The 23,093-nt window shown below is 57.0% G+C and overlaps 2 protein-coding genes across 3 annotated transcripts; both read left to right on the forward strand.

The window, feature by feature from the left end:
* The first annotated feature begins 2,624 nt into the window (after positions 1-2,624).
* On the forward strand, positions 2,625-9,483 carry LOC119099413 (ankyrin repeat and SOCS box protein 1). The gene is made up of 7 exons (XM_037222556.1): positions 2,625-2,771; positions 3,900-4,098; positions 5,019-5,139; positions 6,097-6,196; positions 7,031-7,245; positions 8,486-8,616; positions 9,035-9,483. Exons 2-7 carry the CDS (start codon positions 3,915-3,917, stop codon positions 9,202-9,204), a joined length of 921 nt encoding a protein of 306 aa, XP_037078451.1. The 5' UTR covers positions 2,625-2,771; positions 3,900-3,914; the 3' UTR covers positions 9,205-9,483.
* Positions 9,484-13,785: 4,302 nt separating this feature from the next.
* LOC119099205 (ankyrin repeat domain-containing protein 29) lies at positions 13,786-23,069 on the forward strand. 2 transcript variants are annotated; one of them, XM_037222316.1, is made up of 9 exons: positions 13,786-13,872; positions 14,912-15,022; positions 18,348-18,446; positions 19,671-19,772; positions 20,074-20,172; positions 20,945-21,039; positions 21,310-21,412; positions 21,784-21,879; positions 22,278-23,069. In XM_037222316.1, the coding sequence occupies exons 1-9, from the start codon at positions 13,861-13,863 to the stop codon at positions 22,449-22,451; spliced, it is 891 nt and encodes a 296-aa protein (XP_037078211.1). In that variant the 5' UTR covers positions 13,786-13,860; the 3' UTR covers positions 22,452-23,069. The 2 variants fall into 2 exon arrangements, with proteins under 2 accessions (XP_037078211.1, XP_037078212.1); XM_037222317.1 differs by having other exon boundaries at positions 19,674-19,772.
* The last annotated feature ends 24 nt before the right edge of the window (positions 23,070-23,093 follow it).

Below are 23,093 nucleotides of genomic sequence, written 5' to 3' on the forward strand. Positions count from 1 at the left end.
GGTAAAAAGGGTTTGTTTGTGTTAGGCTGGGAGCTCCGGTGACAGTCGAAGAGTATCCTCAAAACAGAGGAGCCCAGAGTCGAACAGAACTAAAAATAACTGTATGCCACGACCGTCTAATTGCGCTCGCCCGTATGAGACACCGTGTGCCGACGGAGACCAGGACGATGATGGAGGTGCCGATGTTTCCTCAAGTTTTGACACTGTTAACCCTCTGGGATGCTGCTAAGGTGTACACAGAGGGTTCAGAAAGCACTGACCTTTGGCGTCCGCATCGTCCTCAGCCTACACAATCACGGTTGTGCATCTCTCGCACTGCTTCATTTCGGTTGCTACAATGCTGGACGTGATCACCGAACGAGACATGACGACGATGCGAAGCGTTCTATCGGACACCCGTGCACCCGAGGCGTTACCCAAACGGGCGATCGGTCGTGCCTCTGCGTTCCCGCGTGGCACTCGGGCTACAGCTGACGGCATATTGCAACTTCCGCGAATGCCCACCGAGTTCACCCGCAGATCATTGTTCCCCGAGCAACACGCATGTGGAATTCGACGGCATCAGACGTTCGGGCCGTCTTCCACTGTTAGCGCCCTGGCCTTTAAAGGAAGTGTCCCACCTTTGGCGTATGCCAAAACGTACTGTAGTGAAACTTCAGGATTAGTTACGTCGATGATTGCACTGGGTAGTACCACTGCAGCACCGTGAAGACATAATAGGAGCATCAATTTGAATATTTTTCGAGTCTCAGCTACACTGTCAACGCTTTATAACAGCACTACACTACACTTTGTAACAGCACTACACTTCTTCAACGCAGTCGCGATCACTGTCCTCACGACATGCACCATGCGCACCTCTACTTTGTGCGAATGAAAGAACGTCTGTGACCCCCGACAAGAGTGTAAGGCCCTCTCTTCAAATAGGAGGTACCCAAGGTCCAATGCAGAGGGCCTCAGGAACGATCGAGTGTGCCCGAGCAGGTCATCAGAAAGAGCCACCGACAGGAGCGTGCGATCTTGCATTCAAATACAAAACCCAACGCGCCGGGGCCCCGAACAATGCAGTGTGCCTGAGCAAGTCAACAGATGGGGCCCCCGACAAGTGCGTAGGGCTCTACATTAAAAAAGGAAGCACCCAAGGCCCAATTCGGAGGACCCCGAATGACCGAGTGTGTCTAAGCAAATTGGCAGATGGGGCCCGATAAGAGCGTGGGGGTGTGAGCGAGTGGCAAAAAACCGGAAGGGCCCTGGGCCAAAATAGAGAGCCCATGAGCCTATCGTGAGCATGCCGGTTGGCTAAATGAGACATACGTGAAGGGTCCCTGAGTAACCGAGAAAACCCCAGCAAGTTAACAGATGGGGCTTCCGGTTATAGCGTGCAGAGCCTTTCCGACGAGTGGAAAAAAATCCGGGAAATCTCATGATTGAAAAGAGTGCCCCGGCACGCTAGCAGGAAGGATCCCAGCAGCAGCGCAGCGCCCTCCGGGCGAATCCGAAGAGATCAAGGGCAACGAAGAAGGCTCCTGAGCGATCGAATTGACCCTGCAAGTGGGCATATGGGACCCCTGGAAGCAGCATAGGGCCTGTGAGCAGCGAAATGAGCGTTCACAGGCCCTATGCCTCCCTCCCATTCACCATCCTCTCAATCGGGGGGGAATATTTTTGATGTACCCGTGGACCTTTCACTTTCGCTTGTGGCTGCTCCTGGTCGCCTGGAAGCCCAAAGCCGACCAATTTTATTGCATGCTATTTTCGACGTGTTTGCGTCTGCGACATTGCGTGTTAATTGCATATTACAAGTTGCACTCCCAACGCAAGTGCCCCAAACGCAAGTTCAGGCAGACGCGAGCGCGCACTGGGGTACTCTTTGATTGAACCTCAATTCCCACAGCTCGTATTCCTCGTGATAACCTCAGCGATGGTATCATGACAAGTACGCTGTACGCTGTCCCCTACACAGCACCTTGCGCCAATTTACGCCGCATATTTGGCTGCTTGAGCCCCAAATGTCAAAATAAATCCCAACCGTCAATCACTAGCGGCGAATGGTGTACCCAATACATGCGAGGAAAATTGATGTACAACGAACACTTAAACAGCAGCATCAGGCCAAAGATGATCCAAACAAATGGCACCGAACCAGTAACATTTCGCGGATAAGGTTACAAAAATGCCGAGGATGTGTCTATACAGCGGTGCTTGGTGTACCGTAAAACCTCAAACCTACGCGGCAGCGCCCGTGCACCGCATAACCCGGCATTCCATTAAATGAGGGCCGCAGCCGGAACCACAGCCGGGAGGGGGCGAGAGGAACACTTAGCAGATGGCTAAAGGAACCGCTTACGGTGCTTACGTTGAAATGCGGGGCTATGGAGGCTTAGACTTTCACTTCCTCCAGCTGTGCCTCTGCTTATCGGCACTCAAGCGTGTATCGGTGCTTAAGCAGCGCACTACTATATTTGGTTACGGGGTTCCTATGGCGTTTTTCTTTTGTTGTTCACCCCGAAATCGGGGAAATGTTACGAAACCGGCGCAGAAAGCTGGGAACGCGCGCCACTTTACTCTGCAACTTATAGGTCAAGAAGGTCAACGCTTGGGCGAACGAACCCTGGCGGGGGCAGGCAGCCGCGGGCATACGCGGGTGGAGGTGGAATCACAGGAGTCGCGACCGTGGGGTAAATGCACGCAAGCGAGCAAACGTACAGTACAGAGGCTGGCCATGTCAGTGGCCATTGGCGGAACATAAGAACCCACTTTTAGCAACACAGGTATGTATATGGATTTAATTGACTGTACAGCCTGTGTACACATTCCATGCTATTGTCCCGAGATGCGTGATCTCATTGTGTATGTGAGCTGGAGTATGCTGACCAGGAGAGGTCTATTGGTCTCATGGAATGCTATTGAGAGGCATAGGAAAACAACTATTGAATGGTAATTTGCCTCCATGAATGATGATGCTGTTGATTGTCAGGGTTCACCATTGTTCATATACAATTGTGGGGAAACAGCCTTATTGATTATCTGACACTAAAAAAATAACTGTACTCATATGAAGGAAGATTCCATACTCCTTTGCATCTGACCTTTTACTTTGATGAGATGCAGATTGGATGTTTTTTTGAGCACACTACTGCTGAGGCCATACTGAGACTACTGAGACCATTTTGCTTGATGTAGGTCTAAGATCACTGCAATTTTGGATTAGCAATGTGGCTGGTGCACTCAAAATGGTATTTGTAAGCCGCAATTTCACAGCTTTTATTGTTTGAAAAGGTGTTTATCTCACCCTGTTTACCCATCTCAAATTTATACTTTTTCAAGACCTGAAATCCAACACTAAACACTTCATGTGTGCACTTTTTTCATGGTGAGTATGATTAAGCTAACTTGTAAGAATTTCAAAGTTAAGCTTTCAAATGGTATCCAAAATGCTGTTAGCTATTTTCAGTAACTTCATGGGTTTCTGCCTTACCCTGGTAATGCATGTTGATGGATCCAACCAATAATTTAGAAAGATGTTAAATCATTGCAAATCCTTTTATTGCCATTCATTGATAATGCTATCACAGGAGACTACTAGAATGACATTCTATTACAGCTTTTTTGATTGAGAAGAAAGTGCAGCACGTGTGAGCAAAATACAGACATTTTTGCAGCATGCTGTTGATTTAAAAAAAACACTTCAAAATTTTTGGGATATAATATGAAGCTACAGCATGTTTGGTTTGCTGTTAAGTCAGTAACTATCAAAAGTTTATATGCTGCCCAGGAATCCTTGTCCTGGTCATGCACTTTGTGCTCAAACAGTTACTTCACATTCTTCCCTGGCACCATGACCAGACCCCTCAAGATGGGTGTAAACTTGACCATCTCTGCCCCATCCCTGCCCTCAGCAAGACATCCCCACCATGGACCTGTCAAGCCTGCTGATTGACATGGAGGAGCCGGCAGAGGACATCCGCCTGCACCAGGCGGCCTACAGCGGCCACCTGGACACCCTACGCCAGCTGCTGCAACAGGCCAAGTACCGCCAGGGCATTAACAAGCAGCTGCGCCTGCTGGGCGTCTCACCGCTGCGGCTGGCCGTCTCCGGTGAGGGGCCCGGCCGTCGCCCAGGGCTGTCGTCCCACCCTCTCTATGTGCAGCTGTTCCTGTGCACCTTTGTCCACCCTCGCCCTTTGAGTGCCCCTGTGGGAAGAGGGTGTGGTCAGGAGTGGAGCAGTGCCTTGGGTAGTACCTTCTGCAGAGGCGTGGGCGGTCAAGAACGGCGGCTTGTGAATGCTGAGCTGTTTCGCGCTGATAACGGGGAAAGGGGCTGTGTTGTCACATTATCGCGACTCCAACGGTGAGACAAGTGGTGCAGACGCAGCATACCGACGTCACTTCGATAAACTACACTTCGAGGCCACTTCGATAAACTGCCTATTGTTTACTGTATGCGGCTGACATCACTATGTTTGTCTCCATTTCATGCCGCTTGTGTATTACGTACTCCAGACATTCCATTGCTTCATCATTGTCGTATTGTTCGGACATGCATCACCCTGGAAATTCATCAGCTGATATTGGCTGGCAGCACTTTGAGAAAGTGTCTAATATTAAAGGTGTAGCAGGTTCTGTATGATGACCCGCGCATCTATCACGCACGCATGCTGTGCTATGCGTATTCGACAGGATCAAATCTCAAAAGTATCTCAAAATGATTGACATTTCACAGGGTGCTCCATATAGTGTCGCCTTGTTTTCTTTCACGAACCCCAACCCCTAAGGAAATTTTTATGGTAGATGGCACTATACGCGATTTCTCCGAGTTGAGGTGCTCGGTCCAGCAGGGCACCGCCTCGAGACGCAGTCACAGCACAGCAACGCTTGTAGCGAGAGTTTGTGCGCATCTCCCATTCCACCTCGCCGATTCACTGCCCAGCTGTTCCATCTGCGGCTGTCCGTGCCGTGCCGTGCCGTGCCGTGCCGTGCCGTGCCGTAGCTCCGATGGACGCCGCTGCTGTCCGCAGGTGACTCGCCTGAGTGTGTCTCGTGCCTGCTGGACCACGGCGCCGAGGTGGACCTCACCGACATGAAGGCCCAGACGCCGCTGTTCGTGGCCGTCAAAGATCAGCACCTCGAGTGTGCCAGGTGAGTGCCACGGACGTCCGCCGCGCGGTCTGTGGAATGTCGCCCAGCCCGAGACGTCTCGGCCCAAATTTGTCACGTCCGCCCGAGGCGTATGCTGGCCGCCTGATTAGGTTAAAATGCGCTTATCCACGCGCTGCTTCCTCACGGGATAGACTGCGATTTGTTTGTTTTTTTTTCACTGCCGCTGCTGTGCCTGACTTAGATGATGTATCTTAGAATGGGGTTTGAATTCTGCCTTTGTTACAAGGAGGCGAACTTGCCCTCGCGGTTATGTTTTCTGTTCCGGTACCAAAGAGCAACAGTGGCTGCAGTTCGCCGTGCTGTCACACTATGGTACGCGTGCTGACCTGCGTCCGCAGTATTGGTAGACCGCTGGTATGTCGACCTTCCAGATGGCCTACGTTTAACACAACTTTGTAAAACTGGACAACGTAAATACCGAATAGCTTCCGAACATATACGGCGTGAATCATGGCTAGATGTCACAATTTAGCATGTATGTATCTCAGCAAAAATTTTCGTTGAGCTCACATCTTTGAGTGTGTCATTCCAGTAATACTGCCGCATGGGAGACGTACGAGGGAGGCTTATATCTGGGCTTAGATCAGGGAAGGCAGAAGCTATGGAACACTATTACTGTGTCAAAGCCTACCACAACTATTAGTCTCTGTTGATGTGGCTCACCATTGAATCTACGTCAGTCCATTTATAACATTGGCTACAGCTCCCAGAAAATTCGCAGCTATCTGCCAGATCAGAAAAGTCAAAGGTACATCGCTATGTTTGCAGTGTTGCGACAATAGTGTGTCTGAATTTTAAGGCTGGTGCCGACTCTGTCTCGTGGTGGCCAGCTTTCCCCGACTAGTTTGGTGACCGACCGCCATCGGCTGGCGGAGCGATTGGTCGTGCTGACAGAGCGATCCGTGGCGCTGGCTGAGCTCGCTCTGCGCTGTCCAGGGTGCTGCTGGAGCGAGGCGCCTGTCCGAACGGGTCGGCCGAGAACCTGTCGACGCCGCTGGCCCAGTGCTGCCAGGCCGGCTGGCTGCCCGGTGTGCAGGTGAGCCCGGCGGCCGCGCGCTCCCCGGAGCTCTGGGGAGCTCCGTCCGGGGTCAGTACACGCCGGTGTGATCAGTAGACGGTCAGAAGGTACCGAACAGATATCGTGGCCAGGAGCTGGTAGTTGGACGCAGTTGGAGCGTAAGTTCTGCCGGCATCCGGGCATACACGTCAGCGAACCGCGATCTAGTGGATTGTGACTCGTTGAGTGTACATAGATTATCCGTTGAATGGGAGGCAGTCGGGTATCCTCTCCTCTTCTTATCCCACCTCCAGCGCCGGCCACACGGTCCCGGTGTGTGCTCACTGTGCGTGCTCACTGTCCCGGCACCCTTATTCCCCTGCGATCACGCAGACTGCCCCGCTTACGTACGGGCGGGTGACTGTCCCCCCCCCCCCTGTCGGCGACCCGGCCGTCTTTGAAGACACCGTTACCGCCGCTGCGGACCCGGCTGCCTCCGCAGACTTCGCTGTGACGCTGTGTGCCCTTGTGTGATCCCTCCCGTACCTCCGGTCGCAGACACCGCTGTGTCGCTTTGTGCCCCTGCATGGTCCCCCCTCCGTCTCTCCGCCGGAGACACTGCTGTGTCGCTCTGTGCCCCTGTGTAGTTCGTCCTTCACCGCAGGCGCTGTTGTGTCGCTCTGCGCTCCTGTGTAGTCCCCCTCCATCTCTCCGCCAGAGACACTGCTGTGTCGCTCTGTGCCCCTGTGAAGTTCGTCCTTCGCCGCAGGCACTGTTGTGTCGCTCTGTGCCCCTGTGTAGCGCCGCCGGTATCCCGGCAGATCCTGCTGTATCGCTCTGTGCCCCTGTGTAGCGCCGCCGGTGTCCCGGCAGATCCTGCTGTCGTTCGGCGCCGATCCTGAGGTGGGCCTGCTGCGCGGCGGCCTGTTGCCGTCGCTGCCGCTGCACACAGCCGCCGTGTACCACCACCTGGACTGCTTCCTGGCGCTGCTGCTGGCCGGCAGCCTGGCGGACCCGGCGCGGCGGCCGCGCGTGCCGGCCGACGCCGTTCGCCAGGTGTCGCTTCCGCACGCCGTGCTCAAGTACAGGTGCGCCGAGGCGGGGTGGATAGAGACGGAGGGCGCCGGCCCTAAGGAGGTGGCGGGTGCCCCGGGCGTAGAGGAAGGCACGCTGACCGGACGGCGGTGCTGATGGGGTGCTCGGACGCCGAAGGTAACGCTGCTCCCTGCGAGGGCGGGAGGAGTGCTGGCGGCGCGCGGCCATGGGTGGCGGTTCGAAAACTGTGCTTTTCGAGTCGTGGTTTTGGCGTAGAATCGGCGGGGCTCAAGGTTCCGAGCTGTAAAGTGAAGGTTGTTTCACCTGAACGTGAATACCTCGATGTGATGCTGAGTCACGAACAATAGTTCTAGTTCTGATTCTAAGCCGGCCCTGTTATGAGCGCGTCCGCCCCGCACTATCGTTGCCGTGGATACTGTGTAGGTCTGTAGGGTACTCTAGGTCTGTAGGGTACTGTGTAGGTCTGTAGGATACTCCGTAGATCTGTAGGGTGCTCTGTAGGGCTGTAGGATGCTCTGTAGGTCGGTAGGGTATCTGTAGGTCTGCAGGGTACTCTGTAGGTCTGTAGGATATTATGTAGGTCGGTGGGGTATCTGTAGGTCTGCAGGATACTCTGTAGGTCTGCAGGATACTCTGTAGGTCTGCAGGATACTCTGTAGGTCGGTAGGGTATCTGTAGGTCTGTAGGATACTTTATAGGTCTGTAGGATACTCTGTAGGTCTGTAGGGTACTCTGTAGGTGTGTGGGATACTCTGTAGGTCTGTAGGATACTTCGTAGGTCTGTAGAATACTCTGTAGGTCGGGAGGGTATCTGTAAGTCTGTAGGGCACTCTGTAGGTCTGTAAGATACTCCGTAGGTCGGTAGGGTATCTGTAGGTCTGTAGGATACCCTGTAGGTCGGTAAGGTATCTGTAGGTCTGTAGGATACTCTGTAGGTCTGTTTGATACTCGGTAGGTCTGTAGAATACCCTGTAGGTCGGCAGGGTATACTCTATAGGTCTACAGGGTACTCTGTAGGTCTGTAGGGTACTCTGTAGGTGTGTAGGGTATCTGTAGGTCTGTAGGATGCGCTGTAGGTCTGTAGGATACTCTGTGGGTCTGTAGGGTACTCTGTAGGTCTGTAGGATACTCTGTAGGTCTGTAGGGTACTCTGTAGGCCTGTAGGATACTCTGTAGCTGGGTAGGGTATCTATAAGTCTGTAGGGTACCCTGTGGGGCTGTGGGACACTGTCCGTTCGCGTGACAGCGCCTATGACGGACGGCCGTCGCCAGGTGCTCGGTGGAGTTCGTCGAGCTGCTGTACGAGTTCGGCGGCAATCTGTGGCAGCTGAACGGCGGTGGCCTGCTGGCCTGGGAGGCCGAGCCCGACAGCCTGCTCGTCAAGCCCATCAAGCAGCTGGCAGGTGAGGTCACGTGACCGACCGCCCCCGGGCGGGCGGGCGGGCGGGCGGGCCCGAGATGTGGCGGCGTCACGACGGCGCGATGCGCTATGTGGCCGTAGGTGTGAGCAGAAACGAAGCCCCAGTCATCTTCCAATGTGCCGTAGGTATGCAATGTGCGCGTTGTGCTGCAACGTGCTGCAAGCATTTGTTCTGGGGTGTATTGTGTTGAAGCTGAGTGCAAAGGGTAGCTAAAAACACCGGCTCACTACCCCGTGTGACGTCCTGTCCACAAGACACGCTGTGCTTGGCACTGCTAGGCAGGCAGACTGCGCATTTCAGCCGTCATTATCCCCACTCCCGCCGACCGTGTCCCGCCCTGTGAGTGGAGCCGGCGGACCCGGTCCGCAGCCGGCGTGTGACCTCCCGCCGGCCGTCGCAGGCACGCCCCATTCGCTGCAGAACTTGTGCCGGCTGCTGCTGCGGCGCCAGCTGGGCCGCCGCCAGCTGGCACGCCTGGCGCAGCTGCCGCTGCCCAAGCCGGTCGTCAAGTATCTCATCTATTCGGACACCATCCGGCTGGTGCAGTTCGGCACGTTCCGCTTCAGCTAGACTGGGGGCGTCTCCGGAGCGCGCCCACTGCCGCGGCCGAGACGGTGAAGTGGCCGGGAAGCGTGGCTGAGGGACCTCCTGCGAAGGGATTGCAGGAGTAGCTAAGACGTCGTCCGCGCGGACGATGCAGACAGCTGCCTCTCGGGCCGGCTTTAGCCGATAGGCCAGTATTTGTGGTGCTACCCGCTTGTGTGGGCTACGATCCGCTGCCGTGTCGACGCTTCTGTGACAGCGCGCGGCTCGGACGGCGTGGGACGCGGGAGGGGGGGGGGGGGGGAGGCCTGACTCTGGCGCTCGGTGGGCGGCTTGTCGTCCGGCGGGGCGCAGGCGAACTGCGTGCAATCTTCGAGGCTGGTGAGGATGGAGGTTGTTACGGCTCGGTGTTGTTTGTTGACGCCCGTCGTTGGCCGGCCGGGCGGTGCTGACCGGGGCGAGCGCCTGGCGATCTGTGACGCCGTTTGACCGTTTGACCGACGGATCACCGCGGCCGGTCGGCGCCGAACGAGCCTTCTGGCCGTCTGCAGACGTTCGCCGTCGCCGCCAGCGGAGCGGTGGACGCGCGTCGCCGGCGGCGGCCGCCGCAGCCGTCCGCCTCTGAGCCGCGAGTGGCGCGCGTGGTCTGCCGGCGCCGGGCCGCCGTGTCCGCCCGCCGGCGCGCGGCGTGGGTGGGACGGCGGGATGGGCCGCGGCCGTAGCCGCGCGTCGCGACGCCGTGTCACGCTGCCGCTGCGCCGGCTAGCCATAGTCTTCCCGATAGTGTTGCGTCCAACAGCGCAGTCTCTTCCATGCTGCGGCCAAGCGCAGGGGCGGGTCGCCTGTAACTCGGGAATAGCTGTGTTCGCCTGTTGGTCACGGAGCAGTTTTGGGCTGAGCTGGACGGGTGGGCCAGGCAAGCCGTGCGAAATTGATATATTCTTACTTCACTTTTGATCTGATTGGAATCTTTCGTAAGCTTGGTGCCAAAGACCACGTGTTTCGCGTGCCTGCGCCGTCGCCCTGTCGTTGGGTGGCGGCCGCTTGTGACCGCGACACGGCGCGCGTGACCGGAAGCCATTTTTTGGCGCAAACGCAGTCGCCATTTGGCTCGTGATACTCTTGTTCTTTGTCTCTGGTTCATTTACACGCGTTGCTATGGCGCGGAAAAGACAAACGAAGCTGTGCTCAGGCCCCATTGGACGCAGCATGGTGAAATGACCGTAGAAGTACCGATCCTACACCGTTTTGACGACCATCGCTTTGTGCCTAGACGTTGACAACCTGTAGTGGAGCGGGCGTGCCATTCCCTGGGGCGCTTCCAGACCCGCTGGTGTGCCCCGCTGGTCGAGAGCCGGGCCCGGCCTGTAGCAGGCATCACGTGCTGGCGCCTGGACCGGACTGTTGTTGCCGTGTGGGACGTTGTGTGCCGGCACTGGCCCGTTTCGCCGGCAGCGCCCGCCGCGGCGGCCGGGGTGCGGCGGCGCTCTGGACTGTTACGGCGCACTGTTACGGCGCACCGGGCGCCTCCGTTCTGTTCGGCCGGGGCGCGGCGGCCGGAATGGGGACGGTGTGCGATTCGAATCGCGGCTGTGGCCAACAAATATACGCGGAGGATTGATTGCTTTGTTTGACGAGCGGCAATGAGGTTTTGTGTTTATTTTTGCGACGCACGTCATATCCGTGGTCATTGAGTGCCGCGACCCCTGACGGTGATTCGACCGCGCGACGACCAAACACCGGTCAGACAGACCCAGCACGGCGTGCTTGCGTGGGCGAGCGCTCGAATTAAAGGGGCCGAGCTACGCTCTTCGACAGGGTACAGTTTGTGACACTGTTTGGAAATTGTCGATGTAGGATCTTTCGGTACGATTGGGGTTGATGCTGCGATTTTCGGTCTGCGGGACGTTTTTTTTATGCTACGCGGCTTGTTGGATGTTAGTTCCCCGTGCAGTGTCACTGTGTCCTTAACCGTCTCTTCTTTAGTTTGCAAAGTTATTCGTATGTTCTGAAGCGCGCGATAGCTCGATATTTGTGCTTCAAGAGTGACTTATGTGGGCGGCGGTGGCTCAAACCAGCTGGAGGTCGCAAAAACGCCAAAGATGGCAGCTGGATCCGACATTGACCGGCGGGGATCAAGTCTGCCCCTTGTCCGATATTCGCGATATTCAAAAATGCTTCAAGATGTCACTGCGATATTATCATGAGTTGTGAATTGATGAGTTATACGCCTTGTGCCAAAATAACGACTTCGAGACCAAAATAAAGTAAGCGTAAGTGACGGCGTAGTGACGCCACCCTTGCCGATTTTTTCTCAAGAGTTGATAGCGGAAAACAAATGAACGTGGGTCAAGCGAAAGAGCGTATTTTACATCTGTGAGCGGAAGTAAGTCGATCATTAATATGCTTGGTCGTTGGGTTAATTCAATGTTGCACGTTAAAAACTGGTGCGTGAACTTAAGATATTGATGAAGAGTGTGAATTGATGAAGAGAAGAGTGAGCCAGCAACGTTTGAAGAACATAAGGGAGGTATTCTAGATACGACCATAAAAGATGCCTGTACCAAGTTTCAAGCAGTTCTCTGTAACTATGACTGAGTTATGGCTTGAAATGCATCACAGCGCATGCTGCCCATACCCAGGTGGGCCCAGCCCACGGCGGTGGGCGGCGGGGCTCAGGTCTGCCGCGGCGGCGAGATGACGGAGCGGCGGAAGCCATTTATCAGTTTTACACGCCAACCAACGACCACAGGACCGGCTGCAGGATTGAAGGGCATCAGATTACACTGTTGGCAAGACTCAACTATCGAAAACAACGCGAAAACCGATCTAAGCGTTTTTCCCCATCGAGGGCATTCATTTGACCCTGACCTCAGGCGGCTTACAAACAAGTAACCGCTGTTGCTCAAGCGTCTGATACCCCATAACTGCGACTTAGCTCTTCCGCCTCGTGTTTAGGTGGTAAAAATGTAACGGAAACAGATGGACCAAAACAGATATATACACCAAGGTTTGAGCTCTCGATCGCTCGGCATGTGACCTTGGCTCTAGGCCTGGCACGACGCGTGTAACATTGAACGCCTTTCCTACGTGACAGGTCTGATAAGCCGCAAGGATTTCACGCCACGCGATACGATTCTAACTGAAATGCATTGTGGGAGCGGCCAGATATTTTAAAGAAAGTTTTTGTTTAGAATTTCACTCTGATATGTCACCTTAATACACACTAAAACTTAATTCTTCTGAGACCAAGGTGCAATCGATTACGATTAAAATATTTGAATTCGGCCCAGGTGTTCTTGAGATAACCAGGGGATAAAATAAAGGGCGTGGGAAGAAATGGGTTTGGATTAGAACTTCATGGACCTCGTACATAAGGCAGCGACGTGCCTTATATCAACAGAGGAGGATGGGATCGTACTCTTTGTGTGATTGCTCCCCGTGGGTATTGGGTCCTTCGAGGACAGGGCATGATCCATGGTAACTCCCGGCAGCTTCACAGTCAGCGAAAGGATTACCTGGGCAAGCAACGCCACGATTGAGGGATGCTGATGTTTTTAATGTTCACTTCTTTCACTACCTGATGCTGTTCTCATGTTCTCATGCTGCTCACTACCACGAAGCGGAGGTAGTTTTGGACGAGTAAATTTTCCAGCCTTTGGGCGGTTAGCGGGGTTTGGTAAGAAGGTTCTCCTGGCCGGGATATCACGATACATTTTTTATCAGGATGCACGGGGCTTGACAGTTGGACGCCATCAATGCACGACACTAGACGCCCATATTGCATGCAGCATGGAAGATCGCTCGTGAAGATACTGACAATGGAATTACATTGACAAGGGATTGCTGTGCATGCATTGCCCTGATCACCGTAGTGAATGACTGAAGGTGGAGACAGGCGTAGATTGGTTGTTTAGATAAGAGCCCTTTCGACCAGAAATTATCATTTCAGGGCTATGGAGGAAGGAAAATAGTTAACGGCGGGGCAGGCTTGCATGCGCCTGGGGGCCAACCGCCGAGCTCTAACCCGCGCATGTGCGCTGGGTACCCAGTCGGGGTCCCCCTTCCCACGGGGCTCTCGGCCCACCCGGGGCTGACGCGTGCAGCCTGCCCCGGACAAGTGGGGCGTCGCGAGGATGCAGGATGAAGCAAGGTAGAGGATAAGAGGGTCGAATGAGGTGCAGATAACTGAGCTAGTTGGCCGTGGTAGCATCTACACCGGCTAGTGCGCGGCTTTTTCGAAGGCGACAGCAGTCTCCGAGTTTTGCTCGCGATATCATACTCAAGTTTAATGATGGCTCCTCTCAGAGTTTCGGGGTCTGCAGTGGGAATCTATTCATGACGCCATCACGCGAGGCGCTACCTCCCTGTCGATCATGCAGGTGCCGTCGCTGCCTCGGAACGGGTGGCGCCGCCACGCGGGCCGTAGGCGTGGTGCCCAGCTGTCGCCGCCAGACGCCGCCAGCGTCGCCCGCCCAGACTCGTCGCGTGGGCGGACGGCGACGGGCCGGCTCAGGGCTGGCCAGAGCGTCAGCAGCCGCTCGCAGGGGCTGCCGTCCAGCCGCGCCTGCGGACGGCGACGGGCTGACTCGGGACCGGCCAGGACGTCAGCAGCCGCTCGCAGGGGCCGCCGGCCGGCCGCACCGCGCCGGCTCGACCGAGCACGAGATTTCCGCCGGAAGCATGTCCGTGAAGGTAAGCGGCTGCCGTCGCGCGCTTGTTGATTTGGATTGGAGCCATTTCGGCCAGCGATTGCCATTTTAGCCAGCTTTGGATGGAGGGGATAGGAAAGTGATAGGTCAATACTGCAGTCACCGTCGGGGACCTCCTCGAACTAACCTTACCTTCACAGGTAACCCTGTTCGGGGCATGTGCTGGCACTGGGGCGGGTCTCCCGTGGGGGCGTCACCTCAGCCGGATCGTGACTGACGGCCTCAGCCTGCCCCGGAGGGACCTGCGAGGGTTCAGAATGAAGCGACGAGTCGGGAAAGGAGGGAGGATGACTGTGATGGCCCTGTTAAGGGATTATAACTCCGGGGGCTCCGGTGGCTCTGTGGTTTCCCCTACTGGGTAGGATGCGTGAAATCTGGGAGGGAGACTAACTTTAATTTTGCACGCTCAGCCACTGCTTTAGTTACGTACCCCCAACCGCACATAAAATCCAGACATCTGCAAAATGCAAATGTTTAGGGACGTAGCCAGGGCGAGGGCAAAGGGAAGCGTCCTCCATCCCCGCCCATAAGTCAAGAAGCTTACACTAGACGGTTGGTGGTTTTGCAGGAATTTGGTCCAAATCGTCATGATTTGGGAAAAAAATTGCATTGCCCCCCCCCCATTGAGAAAAAATTTATATGCTCGAATGCGCCCGCTCTCGCCTGCCCCGCCACGCTCGCCCACCGGCACCTCGTGAGCCCGAACCCCAATAGCCGGCGTCGTCGGCGCCGGACCGCTTGGACCGCGGACGCGGCACCGGACCGCTGACCCAGCACTAGAGCGCTGACCCAGCACCGGACCGGCTGACACGGCACCATACCGCTGACACGGCGCCGGACCACTGACCCAGCACCGGACCGGCTGACCCGGTACCGGACCGCTGACCGGCGGCGGACCACTGACCCAGCACCGGACCGGCTGACCCGGCACCGGACCGCTGACCCGGCACCGGACCGTTGACCCGGCGCCGGACCGGCTGACCCTGTGCCTGACCAGCTACCCCTGTGCCGGTGCCCCGCAGAAGGACAGCCGGGCAGACGCCACCCTGCACCGGGCCGCCATCACCGGTGACGTCACGCTGTGCAGGAGCGTGCTGGACTCGGGCCGCGTGCACGTGGACTGCGCCGACCAGGTGAGGCCGACCCGGGCGACGGACAGACAGAGTGCGCTCGGGTGAGAAGTTCATTTAAGATATATTTATCATGTATGCTTAAGTGCTTTGATCTGTGCAGAGAGCCTTCAATTTGTATGCATGTCTAGTTACGCCGTGGCATGCATTGTTTGCTGGAATGGCGCCGGGGCTTGAAACTGCGCTATGCGCGGTTTGCTGTCTGCCATTCATTGGCACTGACCCTGACAAGTCAAGTGTATGATGAGTAGTCAGTAGTAGTTGTAGTTATAGTAGTAGTTAGTAGAAGTTAGTAACTGAAGTAAGAAGTAATTAGGAGCACTTATATGAGTAGTACCAGGTGGTGCTGAACAAGGTTGTACCTCCCCCGCTGTGAGTCTAACGTACTGATGACTTAGCCTTCGTTGGCAAGGCCACAACGCGGCCATCTGGCGGTAAAGCTTCCCTTTGTCGAAGACATACAACGCCTCAGGTGGGAATCGAACCCACGCGTGACGAATCTCGAGCCCGCCGCATCCCCGCTCGCTGCGTGCCGTTCTGGCCGTTGCACAGCAGGGCGGCGGGGCCGGGGCTGCGAACACCGACAGTTTGGAAATAACGAACGAAAGTTAAAGGGCTCCCGCTTCTCTGTCGAGCCGAAACCAGTTGCGTTGCGCTGCTATGCGCATCGTCTGGAATACCCCCCAACATAACTGGTTGGCATGATCCATAACCCGTGTCGCATGATGAGGCGTGAATTAGGCCACAGGCGGTGGCTGCCGGAGTTGTTTGGTGGCATACCTTCATCCTGCGAATGTCCTAGAAACAAATTAAGTTGCACTCGTGGGGAACATTATTCACAAAGAAAAGACAGTAGTAATAGTCTTATTCGTCGGAGAAAAACCAGGAGACACATCTATAACACGTCTATATCTCACATTAACGCATCCAACGCATCTATATTTTCATTACGCTGGATTTTCTCCTATGAATAAGGATATTGCTTCTATCATATATATATATGTGTGTGTGTGTGTGTGTGTGTGTGTCCTAGGTGTAATACAAAGTTTCATGCTGTAGGTAGAGACAGCTGCACTATCAGTATTGTCAAAACACCGGAAACCACCGCTAATTACGGCTGACATTTACGGAGATTATGCGTTAGATACTGCAGACGCGCCCCAACAAACGACTGGATTCAGTTACACGACATATTGATAAAATAGCCGCAGCACTCAGCGGCTGTACTTCTGCTCGAATTGCAAACGTCACCAAACGGAATTCCATGCATTTCATCTGGGCAAAACCCAGGAGGTGATGAGAATTGAAGAGCCGAAATGTAGACCCGTTGAATGCCTGCGCATGCCTGACTTGTGTACATAAATGTCGGGACGGATCCAGCTGGGATATAATGCGAATTCTAGTCAGCATAATGATGCGGGGGATAAACGCACAGACTCAACATAGCAGACAAAACACTGCCGGCTTAGGTCTCGGTCACGGGCTCGTGCGACAACCGACCGCTCAGATGAGCCAGACTTCCCACCCGGGCCCGGTCTCAAACTGAGCCAGACGGCCCGCCTGGGCCCGGTCCCACACTGAGCCAAACTTCCCACCCGGTCCCGGTCCCAAACTGAGCCAGACAGCCCGCCTGGGCCCGGTCCCACGCTGAGCCAGACAGCCCGCCCGGGCCCGGTCCCAAACTGAGCCAGACAGCCCGCCCGGGCCCGGTCCCAAACTGAGCCAGCCAGCCCGCCCGAGCCCGGTCCCACACTGAGCCAGACAGCCCACCATGGCCCGGTCCCACACTGAGCCAGACAGCCCGCCCGGGCCCGGTCCCACACTGAGCCAGACAGCCCGCCCGGGCCCGGTCCCACACTGAGCCAGACAGCCCACCATGGCCCGGTCCCACACTGAGCCAGACAGCCCGCCCGGGCCCGGTCCCACACTGAGCCAGACAGCCCGCCCGGGCCCGGTCCCACACTGAGCCAGACAGCCCACCATGGCCCGGTCCCACACTGAGCCAGACAGCCCGCCCGGGCCCGGTCCCACACTGAGCCAGACAGCCCGCCCGGGCCCGGTCCCACACTGAGCCAGACAGCCCGCCCGGGCCCGGTCCCACACTGAGCCAGACAGCCCGCCCGGGCCCGGTCCCACACTGAGCCAGACAGCCCACCCGGGCCCGGTCCCAGGGAGGCGGACAGCCCGCCATGGCCCGGTCCCAGGGAGGCGGCACAGCACAGGGAGCCCCAGGGACCACACTGCGATTCCGAACTCATCCCTGTGTCTGCAGAGCAGACCATGCCAATAGACTCTGCCGAGAGCACCAATGTCCTCGGCTGAGGGAGGGAATCACCAGCTGGTCTGCCTTTGCTCTGGAGGAAATCGCCGTTCGGTCAGCCTCTGCTGAGGAGACCGTAGGTTGATCGGTCTCTGCTGAGGAGACCATCGGTTGATTGGTCTCTGCTGAGGAGACTGTCGGTTGATCGGTCTCTGCCGAGGACACCGTCGGTTGATCGATCTCTGCTGAGGAGACCGTCGGTTGATCGGTCTCTGCTGAGGAGACCGTCGGCACTCGGCCTCTGCTTCCGGCGCTGCGGAAGCCGCCGGCGGTCGGCCGCCCGTGCCGGGCCGGCCCGCCGTTCCGGTCGACCGTCCAGCGCTCGCCGCCGGCGTGGGAAGCGGCGCGCCGCCTCTCACGCTGCCCGGAAGCCGTGACAATGCGGCGGCACCGCGGCCGGCTCGGACGGCGGTCTGCGTGCGGCGGTCACGTGGCGGCCGGGCGTCACCGACCGGCGCTGGACGTACCGGCCGTCTGGGCTCGTGCGCTGGTGGTATTGGGATGAGAAACCGCCCACAGAGGGCAGGTGTAGGACAGGGTCAAAACCAAGATCAAGCAGACTATTTTGTGTGGGTTGTCAAAGGATCAACACCAAACTTGCGCAAGAAAAGAGACGTGGCCTCTTTCGTTCCCCTCATTTTATGCATAGATGATGAGATAATGGCGCTGATGATTTTTTGGCAATAGTACAAATGATATGTGAACTTAGGTTGTTAAAAAGTGAAGAAGGCTGGCGGCCAATGGGCCTGCGGTATGTACCGCCATCTCTGAGAGGGAAATTACACAAATTCATTCCGGAACATTTAGGCGCTGCAATGAATATATATGATTTAACGTGAGTGCATCTTTTGGCCCGTCATCCACCGTTGACGCCAGACATCATCGAGCTCAACATGGCCCCACCCAGCGTAGAGCGCTGGCTCCGTTCGGCCCCCCACGTGCCGGGTTTACGCCCCGTCTCGGTTCAGCTCCACACATAGCCGGCGTCACCTCTCGGTCCTCCGTCAGGAGGGCACCACTCCACTGATCTTGGCGGCGGCCAACGGGCACCTGGCCTGCGTGAAGGAGCTCATTCAGCAGGGTGCCGACGCCAGCCGACGGAGGAAGGTGAGAGCTCCCTCGGTCGGTCCCTCCGGTGGTGGACGATGCGGCCCGATGGGCGGCGAAGGATCGAGCTGGCGCTGTATGCGCGAGAGCCCACTGGACCAGGTGTCGTAAATGCGTCGTGGCAGGACTTCGGAGCACCGGAGCACATGCGCTTGCGTTAAATCCTGCTCGAATCTGGGCTGGCGCCCATTGGGGGTACACTGCCATGGTTGGCAGTTGTGTTATGTGGCCATTGTGTGGCTCTGAAAATTCGTGCAGCGTGAGTGCCCCACGCCATTTCAACCGCAATTGCGATGTAGTCATATAATATATTAATGCCACTAACACACCTCCAAACACAACAACCCATTGAAGCGAATCGGCCACTGTTCCTGCCTTTTATTTTTGGTAGGCTTGGTATCAAAATCATAACAGGCGACAAAACAAAAGGGCCCACGAATGACGTCAGCAATACAGACGACGTCGCACAACACGGTCTCGGTACATTTCTGTCGAGCTGGTGGCTGAAGCCGCTGAGCAGAGCCTGGGGTCATGTTCCCTCTAATTTTGCCCAAACGGACTTGCCTGTGCAGAATGTCGCAAGAGCCATGTTTATCGCACAGCGTAGCGGTTCCCCGTCAAAAAAGCTACGCCAGTTGAGGTCAGGCTACCTCCCAGGTCCTTATCGCAGGTTCTGGGACGTGGCCACGCTCACGACATGAAGGACTTTAGTCGCCGAGCCGACACTGTTACGGTTGGTGCCTTCCGCGGTCGGATTTCGCTGACGGAAATCAGCATCTGCGCCGCATTGGCCTCGGCTTGCCGACGACACCGGTGGCAAGGGCCGCGCTGTGTTGTCAGTGCCAACACCGCGCTTGGTGCCCCCCTCAGTGGAGGCTTGCGCGCGGTCCCGCGTCGCCGCGCCGTTCTCCGGTGCGGGCCGGCTCGTCGTCGGACATCGGCGGCGTCCTCGCCGGCCAGTGGGCGGGTATTCGACGCACGCGCGCCGCACTGGCGCTCCACGCCTCGCCGCTCGGCCCCGGGTACGGGCGGGGCCGGCTGCGAACGGTACTCATCGCCGGCGCGCGGCAATCACCGGCGGAGGCCGGCCGAGGCCGCCGCGGTAATCACCGCCGCTCGGCGCCGCCGCCGCGACAGATGATCTTAATAGCCGGATTGGAGCCGGCCTGTCATCGCATCCGGCGGCGGCGGTGGCGGCTGATAAGTGATCACGCTCTTTGCCAGCAGACGGGGGCGACGTCCGTCTTCTTCGCCGCCCAGGGCGGGCACGTGGAGGTGCTGCGGTACCTGTTGCGCCACGGCGGCAGACCTGACCTCGTGACAGCGGTGAGGTCTGATGGCCAGGCGGCTGAGGCAACTAATGCACGTCCCGATATCTGCAGCGGTAATGAAAAGAGGTGATGGCTGAGCATCGTAGTAACGGCGAGGGTTGACTGACGTCCTACCCGCTTCCTGGCGTTTGTTGGACATGCGCTTGCTGGCCTCTGGTGGCCAGACGCTCGTTGGACCAATGCTCGCTAGCTCCGGATAACGCTATGCAGAGTGTCACGTGACGCAGACTCACGGGCGCCTCCTGACGCGCGATGACGTGGCGCCAGCTGCTGACGGCTGGTGGTGCTGTGCGCAGGACGGCGCCACAGCGCTGTTCGTGGCCAGCCAGTGCGGCCACGTGGTCTGCGTCCGCGAGCTGCTGCAGGCGTCTGCTAGTGTGCACCTCCGCATGAAGGTAAACCGGGCTCCCTGACCTGCCCTGGTCTGACTTAGTCCGACCAGACCTGGCCTGACACAGCCCCCAGCGGTCCGCTCCGTCAGCGGGGCTCCGCGGGCTACACTAGACACGCTATAGACACCGCTCAATAAGTGAGAGCTCCGCGTGCCTTTGGTGACGGCTTGAGCGCGATTAAGTGCGCTGTGATCATAATGACGACGATATTAATGACTGCGATATGGTGCTCAAACAAGCGCACAAATGACAAATAAATACCCTGACAACGCATTCAGTTGTTGCTTCGTTGGCCGTTCCCAGTTGACAACAACTCCAATGTTTTGTCCCTTTAGGAAGAGCGACAATAAGCAATCATGATAACATCGGGCTCGACACTTATACGCTCTGCTCGATCTCTGTTTGCTCGTCTGCTCTGCTCTGCTCTGCTCTGCTCTGCTCTGCTCTGCTCTGCTCTGTCTGTCTGTCTGTCTGTCTGTCTGTCTGTCTGTCTGTCTGTCTGTCCGTCTGTCCGTCTGTCCGTCTGTCCGTCTGTCCGTCTGCCTGTCTGCCTGTCTGTCTGTCTGTCTGTCTGTCTGTCTGTCTGTCTGTCTGTCTGTCTGTCTGTCTGTCTGTCTGTCTGTCTGTCTGTCTGTCTGTCGATGTCTGCTCGATCCGCCGTTTATCAGCATCGCGGTTCTCACTTGTCAGCGCCGCGTTTCGTCATCACACATCGATGACCGCGAAAAATGAGGAGACGAGGCCTTACGTGACATCGGCGCATGCTCTGCTCCAGGACCGGTCAACGCCGCTGTTCCTGGCAGCCCAGAACGGTCACCGCGAGGTGGCAGCACTGCTGACCGCGGCCGGCGCCGACCCGCAGCAGGCCAGGTGGGCAGCGCGAGGACCCATGCTGCCTGATTGCACCATACGTAGTAACACGCGTAACCTGCACGCGTACCCGGTGCTCTGTGCCTGACATCTGCGTGACGACATTTGCATATTGATATGCGATAGACACGTGTAATGTTATCATCCGTGTGGTCGAGATGACACCGGAATTTGCGGTCAGTGTTTTGGGTGAATATGTGGACGCGATGCCTTGCTTGACCCGACGGAAATCGCGTCACGATGCGCACTGAGCGGCATCCGCGTCCACAGGGTGGATGGCGCCACACCCCTGTGGATCGCCGCCCAGATGGGCCACAGCAGGGTGGTGCAACACCTGCTGAAAGCTGGCACCCACGTGGACACGCCGCGCCACGTAAGTAGGGACTCACAATGCACCTCGTGAGCAGAGGCCCAGAATGCACCACCTGAGAGGAAGCCCACAATGCGTCACGTGAGTGTAGGCCCACAATGCGCCACGTGAGTGGGGGCCCACAATGCGCCACGTGAGTGGAGGCCCACAATGCGCCACGTGAGTGGGGGCCCACAATGCGCCACGTGAGTGGAGGCCCACAATGCACACCTCGCGCCGCATGATACGCCCGGCGATTCGCAGCACGTGCCTGACACGGGAGGACGAATTGCCATTCGCGGAGCAGACTGGGAACTATGTTTACGTTATTTAGATCTCACGCCGTGCATGTTGCTTAGAATGTGGAGCTGATTGTGTGAGCTTTCTTCTGTCAGGACGGTGCAACTGCACTCTTCAAGGCGGCGCACAAAGGTCATGTTGAGGTCATCAGGGCGCTCCTGCGGTACTCACCGAGCCTGGCAATCCTTCCGGTACGTAGCCAGGTCGGCCTCGGTCGGTCGGCCAGGTCGGCCTCGGTCGGTCGGCCAGGTCGGCCTCGGTCGGCCTCGGTCGGTTGGCGAGGTCGGCCTCGGCCAGTCGACCAGGTCGGCGTTTTCAGTGGCTATTAAACTGTGTCAACCTGGTGTCCGCACCATCTGCTTGTTGTTTACCCTGGCCGGTTCGTTCGTTGGTTGCTTACTAAGGTTTCAGATCTGACTATCAGTGTTGAGATGACAGCCAGCGCACGATTCTAAGCGCGGTGTTATGCGCACCACGAAGCCTATGCCCACTTGGGATCGCGAGCAGGGAGCGAGGAAAAGCACTACGACCAGGACGGGTAGGATCTGAAACGGGCAGTACACCAACTGTGCTAACCTTCCTCGCGCAGAACGGCGAGTCGGCGCTGCACGCGGCCGCCATGTTTGGTCACGTGACGGCCGTTCAGCTGCTGCTGGAGGCGGGTTCGCGCCCCGAGCTCACCAACGCCGAGGGCCTGACGCCGGCCGAGCTTGCCCTACAGGCCGGCTTCGACTCCGTGGCCGCCACCCTCGCTACCCAATAGCAGCAGGTCCGACCTCGACTGTGGCGCCGCCCACCCCGATCGCCGCTGCGTTGTAATCGTTCTTGACGCGTCAATATATTGTGCCTCGTGTGGAGTAGGCGAGCTGCCGCCAAATTTCCGTGTCTCCCTGCTTGTAACACCCGTAGGACATCGACGCTTCTTCCCGGCATTTCCACTGGGCAAGCCGGCAGCATGACCCGTCGAACACCAGCAAGGGCTGGCGGACGTCCATCTGCATCAAACGTGCGCTACAGGGAGACACGGCTGCTGCGCTGGTCTACAACGGAAGAAATGCACGCTTACGTTATCAGGTTACTGCAGAACGCGGATTGATCTGATCAGTGAGTGGTCAGCAGCGCGCAGTTACGTTATTTGTGAAGCTTGAGAGACCGTAACGCGGCACGCGACGTTTGCTCGCGGCGCCGACAAACAGCGAGGCGAGGCAGTAGGTGGCATCGCTCGTTTACTGTCAATTAAGTTTTTCTGATCGTGAATTTGTCCGCTGGTTCCTCGGCGCACCGAAGAACGGGATCTTCGGTGTCACTGTTCGCATGCAGGAATATTTTTCCTTCCCGCTGACCGGTACATAATACATCAATCGGTTTTTGTGACCACTAACTGCAGCGTTTTACAAACCAGCTT

Source organism: Pollicipes pollicipes, unplaced genomic scaffold, assembly GCF_011947565.3.
Source record: "Pollicipes pollicipes isolate AB1234 unplaced genomic scaffold, Ppol_2.1 Scaffold_4740;HRSCAF=5597_pilon_pilon_pilon, whole genome shotgun sequence".
Lineage (NCBI taxonomy): Eukaryota > Metazoa > Arthropoda > Thecostraca > Pollicipedomorpha > Pollicipedidae > Pollicipes > Pollicipes pollicipes.

Coding starts and splice junctions, on each gene's coding strand:
- LOC119099413 (XM_037222556.1), top strand. CDS start 3,915: ATGGACCTGTCAAGCCTGCTGATTGACATGGAGGAGCCGGCAGAGGAC. Junction 4,099..5,018: donor GCTGCGGCTGGCCGTCTCCG/GTGAGGGGCCCG, acceptor TGCTGTCCGCAG/GTGACTCGCCTGAGTGTGTC. Junction 8,617..9,034: donor GCCCATCAAGCAGCTGGCAG/GTGAGGTCACGT, acceptor CGGCCGTCGCAG/GCACGCCCCATTCGCTGCAG.
- LOC119099205 (XM_037222316.1), top strand. Junction 15,023..18,347: donor ACGTGGACTGCGCCGACCAG/GTGAGGCCGACC, acceptor GTCCTCCGTCAG/GAGGGCACCACTCCACTGAT. Junction 19,773..20,073: donor GACCTGACCTCGTGACAGCG/GTGAGGTCTGAT, acceptor TGCTGTGCGCAG/GACGGCGCCACAGCGCTGTT.